The sequence below is a fragment of the Vombatus ursinus genome, unplaced genomic scaffold (genome assembly GCF_900497805.2).
Source record: "Vombatus ursinus unplaced genomic scaffold, bare-nosed wombat genome assembly UNPS02014789.1, whole genome shotgun sequence".
NCBI classification, from domain to species: Eukaryota; Metazoa; Chordata; class Mammalia; order Diprotodontia; family Vombatidae; genus Vombatus; species Vombatus ursinus.
This window is the reverse complement of record NW_020954567.1, coordinates 13844057-13854866: the sequence shown is the minus strand read 5'-3', so window position 1 is coordinate 13854866 and position 10810 is coordinate 13844057. Positions and strand designations below refer to the sequence as shown.

At 41.3% G+C, this 10810-nt stretch overlaps 1 protein-coding gene across 1 annotated transcript in view; it reads right to left on the bottom strand.

The window, feature by feature from the left end:
• The window catches only part of TNN (tenascin N), an 85374-nt gene that overhangs the window by 10468 nt on the left and 64096 nt on the right, over positions 1 to 10810 (bottom strand). Inside the window, exons 14-15 of the mRNA XM_027868367.1 lie at positions 9400 to 9532; positions 8412 to 8563 (exon numbers count right to left, since the gene is read on the bottom strand). Coding sequence (XP_027724168.1) covers positions 8412 to 8563; positions 9400 to 9532 — 285 coding nt within the window. The remainder of the gene's footprint in view (positions 1 to 8411; positions 8564 to 9399; positions 9533 to 10810) is intronic.

The window sequence follows — 10810 nt, the reverse complement described above, 5'->3', positions numbered from 1 at the left end:
CATTACTTTGGGAGGAAAGCTTCTTCCAGTCAGGGTAAATCAAATACTTTCAAATGTGGCAAACCTGAAAACCCCATTTATATGTGTAATGTCTCCCTCCACCTCTGTGTACCGTCAGAATTGACAGCAGATAGCTCAGTTTGACCGTAATGGCCAGGCAAAATGCAATCATAACTAAGCTTAAAATGGATTCTCTCTTAGCAAAAAGGGCAGCCTGGCAGTTCTCTTCTCTCCTCTGTCTACTTTCCTTTGTATTCATTTAAATGCAGAGGCAGGGTTGAAAACCCAATCATCCATCCTTCTTCCCACCCTGCTTTACAACATTTGCCTTGAGGCAAGAGAATTGGAATGCTAGCTCTCTTGTATTAATAAGATACACTGCATCTTGATTCTGTGTTTCCTTCTACTCTTTTCAGGAGGAGAAGCAACCTTAATACCATCCACACCCCTTCCAAGGATACTAAAAGTTCAGCTATGAAAGCTCATACTTTTTCTGATCCTTCCTTGGTGTTAATAATCCATGACCCAGTAGCACAGGAGTCATGGCAAAACAAAAAAGGACTAAGTACCTTCCATTTAGGGCAAGCTAGGTGGCACAGTGAATAGAACACTGGGCTTGGAGTCAGGAAGACCTGAGTTCAAATCCAGTCTCAGACACTAGCTGGGTAATCCTGGGCAAGTCACATAATCCTGTTTACCTCAATTTCTTTACTGTAAAAACTGAGCTGGAGAAGGAAATGGCAAACCACAACTCCAAATGGGTGTCACAGAGGGTCAGACACTACTGAAATGACTGAACAACAACAACCTGGCACTTAGCTGAGACCCTTATCCTTTATCCAAAGGCCCTAACTCTTCAAAGATGCCACATTCCACTTGATCTCTTTTTTTGAAAAATAAGGAGTGTAGGCACATATTTAGGTATGCTCTTCCTAAAACTAAAGGCAACACTGGTTCCATGAAAACATGACATAACTGAAACAATGTTCTGGGGCATTTGGCTCCATAAACAGGGAGTTGAGCAGAGCAAAACTAGAAGAAAGTGAGTGAGTGGATGCAGAAGGTCAGAAAAAGGAGATGGAGCACTGGTGAGCCTACCAAGTTATAGTAGGAGTGAGGTTCAAGATGTCATGGTGGGACACGCTTCTAATGTCTTCATGACATGACTGGGGCATTTGAGATATGTCTGTATTCTCAAGCAGAAATAAAGAAAATGAAGGAAGAGATTGGGCTGAGTCATAGGATCATTGGTCAACAGCTGAAAGGACCTCAGAGACCATCCGGCCTAATGCCCTCATGTCATATACATGTAAACTGAGGTCCAGGAAGGCTAAGTGACTTGTCCAAGTCACAGAGATAGTAAGTGTGGTGTGAGAGGCAGGATTAGAAGCAAGGTCCTCTGACTCTGGAACAGAAGCAGGGGTGGAATCCAAGTCTCCTGACTTCCCACTCAGTGAGTCTGAGAACTTCTGGAAGCCCACCAGTCCTTTAAGAATCTGACACTTCTTTGTGGACCTATCATAGCCCCTGCATGGGTAATGTTCTTGTATATCCTCTTATTAAGGTACACAATGATGCCCCTTTATATAAAATTTGGTCATGTGACATCACTTGAAACCAAAGACTGACATAACATGGATCTTCCATAACACAACCTTGTCTCCCCTACCACTCTCCTGCCCCATCCCCCAACTCCAGGATGACAGAAACATTTTCACTGTATCTCCCATCAACACTAAAGATTCCAAGGTAATTTTAATACCAGGTTGGGAATGGAAGAGTTCCTCTCAGGGCACCTGGAAGGGAGACTTGAGTCTTGACCCTGGACAAATCTTAACATCTCTGTACCTCAGTTTCCTCATCTGTAAAGTGAAGGTATTTGACTCAACGGCCTCCAAGGACCCCGCTAGATTTAAATCTGTGATTCTATGATGTTTTTAGCTAAGACAGCAGGCTTGGCAAAAGGTATTCTTTAAGAGAGAACTTGGATAGAGGATCAAACAAGCTAGATATCTATCTGAGAAGAAGAGAAGCCATTTTCCCCTCCAGCTCTAAAGTCTACAACTCTTTGATTCTATGAATTTGAATTTGTACCTCATGTGAACCCTAATATGCAAGCAGTAACTCAATAAACTCCAGTGGCTCCTTATTACAGCTAGGATTGACTATAAAGTTCTCTGAATGGCATTTATAGCTCTTAACCACCAGGTCACAACCTGCCTTCCCAGCTTTATTGCAAATTACTCCCCTCCACTCATACTTGGGCATAATCACATTGGCTTCCGGCTATTCTTCATACCCAGCACTCCATCTCCCACTTGCACTGCTTTGCACTGGCTGTCCCCCCTCCCTAGAATGCATTTCCTCAACTCTGCCTCTCATGATCTCTTACTTCCTTCAAGGCTCAAATCAAGAACCATGATGCTTTTCCTGATTTCCATACCCCATCCCAAGCTGTTAATGTTTTTTCCTCAAAATATCACCTATTATCTATTTTGTATTAATTTTGCACATATCAATGTGTGTACTATTATCTTCCTCAGCTAGACTATAAATTCTTTGAGGGCAGGGACTATTTTTGCTTTTGTCATTGTAATCCCAGAACCTACCATAATGCCTGGTACATTTAAGTCATGTCCAATTCTTCATGACCCCATTTGCGGTTTTCTTGGCAAAGATACTGGAGTGGCTTTCTATTTCCTTCTCCAGCTTATTTTACAGATGAGGAAACTGAGGCAAACAGAATTAGGTGACTTGCCCAGGATCACACTGCTAGTAAAGGTCTAGGCCAGATTTGAACTCAGGTCTTCCCGACTCTAGCCCTGGCACTCTATCCACTGTGCCACCTAGCTGCCTTTATACATAGTAGGAGCTTAATAAGTTCTGGTTGATTGATTAGATTACAAAAGCAAAATATTTTTATGTAACCTACTTCTGAAGAACTCCTTAGAAGAAGAGATTCTAAAATGATATTTTGTAGTTTTTTTTTGTTTGTTTGTTTGTTTAAAGAACATCCAACAAAGGATAAACAGCATGGTAGAAAGAAGAGCCAGGTGCAGAAGACTCAAGAGTCTAGTTTCTACTCTGCAATCATCTTAGCTGTTTGGATCTTGGTCCAATCATGGAACCTTTCTGAGTCTCAGTTTCCTCATTTGTTAAGATAAGGGGGATGGATTAGATTATCTCTAAGGTCCTCCTCAACTTTAATGAGAGTCTGGATGATTCTATAAGGCTTTCTCCAGGGATGGTGATGGCAGCCACAGCAAACCTACTTTGCGTTAACATTCCTTCCTCTAAGAACCTGCAATTATTATTTGCCCAATTTCTAGCTCATTCTTCACAAGCTGCATGTTGTTCAGTCATTTCAATCATGTCTGACTCTGTGATCCCATTTGGGGTTTTCTTGGCAAAGATACTGGGGTGGTTGCCATTTTCTTCTCAGCTCATTTTACAGATGAGGAAACTGAGGCAAGTAGGGTGAAGTGACTTGCCCAGTGTCACACAGCTAGTTAGAGTCTGAGGCCGGACTCTCATCTACTGCTCCACCTAGCTGCCCTCATAAGCTACATAGTAGAGTGGAAAGAATACTGGATGGACCAGAAGTCAGGAGAGACCTGAGTAGCGGGCTCAGCTTTGCTACTAAACTCTAATCCTTGGTCTCCTTAGCTATAAAATAAAGTCAGACCAGATGATTTCTTGGGTCCCTTCCAGCTCTAATCTGAATGCCAGCTGCTGCCTCTTAATCATCTGAGCCTCATAAGGCTTTCTATGTAAGTAGAAGCACTCATTGTCCTATAATATTTCACCTTGAAAGCAACAAAACATCAAATAACTTTTCTAACGTATCCTGAACCATTCTCTACTTGGGACCGAAGGGAGTTTTACATGTCAGATCTCCCCTTATTTGAGCAAGAGCAAAGTCAGGCTATTTTTTTTTAGTGGTGAATAAGAAAGAGGAATTTTGAAGAAACAATAGATGATAAATATCGGCATACAGAGATTTAAGACTGAAGGGACTCTATTTGAAATTGAGAAATCTTACATACTCATAAGAAAAACTTGGAATAAACGAGCATTGTGTTCCTTCAGCTCTCTGTAGATTCTCCTCTAAGGCCACATTTTGCCCCAGGAATTTCTTAGATAAATCTGCTACATATTTAATTTCTTCTCAATACTTCCCTTAATTTTCCAGCTATTTTTGATCTCCTGGTATAATGAATTAATTCATAAGGGGGGGGCAATAAATCAATACATGAAACCTCAAAGAAATGGCTCCTTCTGGAGCTCATCAACTTCTTGATCAGGTGATTTTCTAATTACTTTTCATGTTTTTCATTACATTGGAGACTTTATGCCGCCTTCCTGCAGTTGAGGTGCTATGTCTTCACCCCTCTCTGGTGTCCACTCCTTACTCTCCAGCCCACACAGTAAACCTAGTCAGTAAATCCCAGTGGCTCCCTATCACCTCCAGAATCAAATAAAAAAATCTTCTTTGATGGGGTATAGACATCTATCCTGCCCTACAGGAAAATAGAAGGGGAAGGGGATGAGAGAAGGGGGCGGTGATAGAAGGGAGGGCAGATCAGGGTAAGGGGTATTCAGAATGCATGCAATCTTTGGGGGGGAGGGGCAAGATGGGGAGAAAATTTGGAACTCAAAATCTCGTGGAAGTGAATGTTGAAAACTAAAAATAATTAAAATAATTAACTTTTGAAAAAAAAGAAAATCTTGTTTGGTTTTCAAAGCTCTTCATAACCTGGCTCCCTCCTACCTTTCCAGCCTTATTATACCTGCTCCCTTCCATGTACTCTATAATTCAGTGCCATTGGCCTCTTTGCTGTTCCTCAAATAAGACACTCCATCTCCAACTCAGAGCATTTTCACTGACTATCCTCCATGCCTGGAATTCCTTCCCTCCTGCCCTCTGCTTTCTGGCTTCCCTGGCTTCCTCCAGGCCTCACCTTCTGCAAGAATCCCTTCCCAGTCTCCCTTAATCTGAGATTACTCTCAGTTTATCCTGGCACATAGCAAACATTTAATGAACACTATTTCCCTGACTGACTGACTCTCCACAAGGGCCTAAAGTGTATACAATGGAAAGAGTACAGATTCTGAAATCATAGGATCTGGATTCAAATCCTACCTCTGACTATTTGTTGCCTAGGGACCTTGGACATGTCACTTAACCTTCCTGGGCCTCAGTTTCCTTATATGTAATATGGCCTCTGAGGTCACTTTCCCATCTAGATCAATCATACTAGCCCCTGGATTCAAGTCCCACCTTTGACACATATTAACTGTGTGACCCTGGATAACTCTCTAACTTCCAAGTGACCCAGGCAACTCTTGAACACTCTAAATCACAAAGCAGGTATTGACCTGCATTGATTAAAAAAAAAGTCCTTTCTGGGAATTCCCTACACCGACAAAATCATAGCTACATTTTTTTAAGCCAACGGAAAGATCTGCTATTGTGGTCCACAAGCCTTTCAAGATGGAGAAGATAGAAAACAAAGATGGAAAAGTGGCTCTAGTCTACCTATAGCATTGTAAGTGCTCCCTGATGTTCCTAATTCTAGCTCCCAACCAACAGCCTTAGCTACATCTGGGCAAGTCTCTTCTGCCCACTGCTAAATAACAAACTTCCAGCTGCCTACTCTACAGAAAATTTGTCTGGAAAGGATTTAGAGCATTCAGCCACTTGGGACTGCTTTCAAAACATGGCCCATCAAAACTGATGAATTTCCTGAACACCACAGATGCTGGAACCACCCACAAAAAGTGGTAGGGAGAAGTTAGGGAATTGTGAATGCTTTTTAAAGTGTGTTCACTTTGAGGAAAGAATTGGGAGAGCCTAAACTCACACAATTCATCATGGAGACTTGGACAGAAAACAAGAGCTGGGATAGGTTTGCGTCGGTTAGACTAATATTGGCACTGGTTGTTGCTAAGTAACTTTATTATTATTGGGGCCGATCTCCATGTTCTAAGAAAGAGCCAGGATATGTTGGAGTCAGACATTTCCAGGCAGGCTGACCTATCTTTTCATCAGATTACCATGAAGAGATGTCACTTTCTCTCCTCTGCCTTGGATCTCAGCAACCATGAAAGACAGCTTGAAAATTTTTGCCTATTGGTCAACTGTAGGCACAATTGCCCGGAATTGAGGCTTTGAGCCTGAAGGGACAATATCTAGTGAGTTAAGACGGTACAGATGAAAAGCAGCAGGTATAGCCTTGTGGGTCTGGTCAGGTGGAAGGCTGCCCATATTACTCTCCTTTCTGTCCCTTTTACAAATCAATCTGGAATTCCCCACCCAGCCCAATTATTGTCTTTCAGCCACCACAGGCAGCTGTGCGGTTAATAAGTTTTCTTCTTCATTGCTTATCAGACAGGATCATTTTATCTGCGGTTGCTCCAGTCCATTTGGCTTCAAAGGCCCCCTGAGCAAATGGGTAAATGAATAAAGTTTGAGCACCCTGAGTTTATGCTTCCCTCTACCTAAAATGAGCTGGGGATGGCCAAACCAGAGCACTGCAGGGCAGTAGGGGAGAGGAAGCAATAAGGTCTGCTAATAATGTGGGCACAGGCTAGAGAGGATCAAGTTGTACTTTACGGCATCTCTTCAGTTAATTGGACGAGTTTGATTTGATCAGGGTCGGAGCCTTGGTGAATTGTACAGACACAGCTCTAAGAGAATAAAGCCAAGAAGCGGGAGCTTCAGAGAGGACCAAAAACATCCTGACCCAAGTCTTAAATGCCCTTGTTTCTGTCAAATAGAGCCAGGGCCTCCATACCTGGGCAACAAGCCTTCACTCAGATGGCCAAGGCAAATGACCCCTACATAGACGACCCTGTTCCAGAATGCCTCCGGATAATGTGTTTTCAAGCCATGAGTGCACTGGGCTGGCTGGCTGTTAACATGCTACTGTGGTGGGAAATGCAAAAGAGAAATCTAATCTCAATTCTGAGACTCATTTGCTGATTCAGTAAATAAGCATTTATTAAGGACTTACTGTATATCAGGCACTAAGCTAAGCATTGGGGATACAGAGAAAGGTAAAAGATAGTCCCTGCTCTCAAGGAATTCACATACCGTGATAGAGAAAATATGTAAATAATTAGATCCATACAAGATATAGACCAAAAAAAAAATTGAAGGAAATGAGCAGAATGCAATATTCTTGAGGACAGGAGCTATTTTCATTTTTTTCTTTGTAGTGGATAGAGAGAGTTATGGCCTCCATTTCAGGGGTTCATGGATCCCCCAAGGGGTCAAAGTTTAGATTTCAGGGGATCTACAAACTCGGCTGGGAAAAACTCTATCTTTATTTTCACTAACCTCTAACTAAAATGTAGCATTTCCTTCCATTATGGATTTTTTAAAAATTATGGGATGAGATTCATAGGCTTCACCAAGCCTAGTACAAGTCCAGTTTCTGATAACATATTGACTGTGTGACCCTGGGTAAGTGTGGTTCCAGGCCACAAGTGTTAAGTTGCAAAACAGTTGTTGATCTGCATTCATGGAGGGCATTCCCTCATCCGGAGTTCTACATCCATGAAATCACAGGTCCACACACAAACATATTTCTTTTAAGCCACACCTTGCAACATGCCTGACACATTAATAGCTGCCTCTTAGATTGGATTTAACTCTTCTGTGCCTCAGTTTCCCCATTGGCAAGGGTTATTATGAAATTGGTCACACACAGACTTAGAAGCTTTCTTAAAAATCTTGTCTGAGCCTCCCTCTTCATTTTACAGTTGAAAAAACGGAGGCTCAGCGAAGACCAGTGACTGGCCAAAGGCCTCCCAGCTAAGGAGCAGAACCGACATGTGAACCCAGATCTCCAGATTCCAAACCCAGTGTTGTTTTCCACTGTACCACCAGGTTCCTGGATATTGTGTATAAAATCACTTTGAAAAGCATGAAGGACTATGGAAATGAAAGGCCTTAGGATCATAAGCCAAACAGATCAGTCTTTTTACTTTTGTAACTACGAGGAGGCACATTAAGCCTTGATGTATGTAAAGGAAAACCTCCTGACAATTAGAGCTGCCCAAAAGGGGAATGTTCTGATTTAGGAGATAAATTATTTTCCCTCATTAGGGGTCTTCAAGCAAAGGTGGAATGACTACTTATTGGTGATACTGTAGGAGGGATTTATTTTTGACTTTGGGCTGGACTAGATAATTCAAGCCTGGTTCTTTCCAAACCTTGGGGACACAACTTTTTTTTTTTAAATAACTAATACAAATCTCTTTAAGTAATGCTGCAGACAAATAGTTCTATTCCATGGAAAATGAAGAAATTAATCTCCCCAGGCTTTGTGGAGAAGCTCTTGCCAACTCTTTGGCCAAGAAACAAATGACTAGGTGAAGGACCCTGGGAAAACCAAGTTACTCACAATCCATCCGCCACCGTCAGTGTCCATGTCACAGTATACTTGCATGGGCTGGTTGACATCACCATGAAGGTAGATGGTGTACATGCCGCTGCCGAAGTCTCCATTCTGTTGAACCTGACTGCAGTCGTTTGGGTGGGGGAAACGAGCCTCAACTGGGAACCAATACAGGAAGCATCATTAATGAAAGGGAAGGAAATCACGAGTAGGGCTTTTCATTATTGTGGGAGGTCACCATCTGTTCGGCTATTATTTCACATTTTGTTGTTCAGTCATTTTAGTCACGTCCAACTCTCCATGACCCCATTTGGGGTTTTCTTGGCAAAGATACTAGAATGGTTTGCCATTTCCTTCTCCAGTTCATTTTGCAGATGAGGAAGCTGAGGCAAATGGTGTTGAGTGACAAGCCCAGAGTAACCCACGTAGTAAGTGTCTGAGGCTAGATTTGAACTCAGGTCTTCCTGACTCCAGGACCAGTGCTCTATCTACTGCATAACCTAGCTGTCTAAGTACCTTATGTATTCTATCTTTCCTACTTTGCTCTCCAACAGTTCTCAGACATACCTAACAGACACCTCTCTCTCTCTTTCTCTTTCTCTCTCTCTCCATGTGTATATATGTATGTATATATGTATACACACATACATATACATGCACATATACATACATACACATACATGTATATACATACTCTACACCCCCACATATATATGAACACACATATATACATGTAGGTCTATACACATATATAGACGTATATCTATTTCTATAGATAGATAGATAGATAGATATGTATATGTATTTATCAGAGTAATTTTGTTGGACTTTTAAAACCAGCCCTCAATCACAGTACATTTTCATTTTTTCACTTCTATGTAAACCATAATACTTCACACACTTGCTCCTCTCTAGAGCTCCTCCCCCCTTTTGTGGCATCTGCTATATACAATGCCCATGACATATTATTTCCAAGCTTGAGACGCCATCTTACCTGTGGATAAGTTAGTAGATACTATCCTGCTCCGGCGACCACCCTTAAAGGCTACCAGAGAAACTGCATACCTGACTCCTAGCCCAAGGCCTTGCAGCTTAAACCTCCGGTCCCCAGGTCCCAGCTTCACCTCCTAGCATGCAAACATATGTTAAAGAATTGGTTATTCAACTTGATGAGTTTGTTTCAACCAGAGTATAACATTATTCCATTTGATGAGTTTGCATCAACTAGAGTATAACATGTGATGAAGGCATTACAAACTGGTCATATTATGGTTAAAGTTGGTACTAGATTTTTAGACAATTTTTATCATCCACTGATAATCTCCAATAGTCCCCAATCTAATTCAAAATTGATCAATCAAAAATATTTCTTGAACACTTATAACGTACAAGAAATTTTATTAGGCCATTACAGAAGACAAAGGGAAATATAAAACGGAACCTTTTTTCAAAAAGTGTACAGTTCAGTTTGGGAAGCATAAAAAAGATAATCTAAAAAAGATGACCAAAAATATAGAAGGAGCAACATGACATAATAGGTAGAGAACTGGTCTCGGAGCCAGGAAGACCTGGGTTCAAGCCCAGTCTCTGAGACACATACTAGCTGTGTGACCATGGGAAAGATATTTAATCTCTCAGTGCTCCCAGGCAATTCTCTGACTGTTACCAGGGAATTGCTGATCTTAATGGATAGAGGGGATTTCAATAGAGTGGAGTGTTACCCTCACTGATAAATTCACAGATTAAAACTGTACCCGATCTCAAAAAAAATGAAAACAATATAGGGCAGAATAGTACATGATAACAGTATAAGGCCAAAAGAGCGATACAGACAGAAAGAGATATAGGAGTCCAGAGTAGGAAGAGAATGCTATGAACTATGCTGTTTGGGAAATCTTCATAAAGGAAATAAGACTTGAATGAAGCTTGGAGGGACAGTTTGGAATTATGGAGAGGAAATGGGAGAGCATTCCACAGAAAAAAAAAATACGAACAATGGTACAGAGGCATATGCAGAATATGCTCAGGGAGTAACAGTGAGAGATAAGACCAGAAAAACAGGCTGTGGCCAAAATTTTGCATCCCCACCCCATAGCATAGTGCTTGTTGACTTGATTTGACCTTAAATATCAGGAGAAGAAGTTTGCACTTTATCCTATAGGTAATAGGGAGTCATTCAAAGATTTAAAGCAAGGGAATAACATATGGAAAGCCATATTTTAGCAGCATTGAGCAAGATGGTTTTGATTCATGAGAAACTGAACATTACTCAGGAAGTTACTATAACAATGATAATATTATGTAGCACTTTCACATTTATAAAACTTTTTTTTTTAATCTCATTTGAGAGTACAGTTGGAATTCAAACCTTGGGCCTGCCTGATTCCAAGTCCAACACTCTTAAC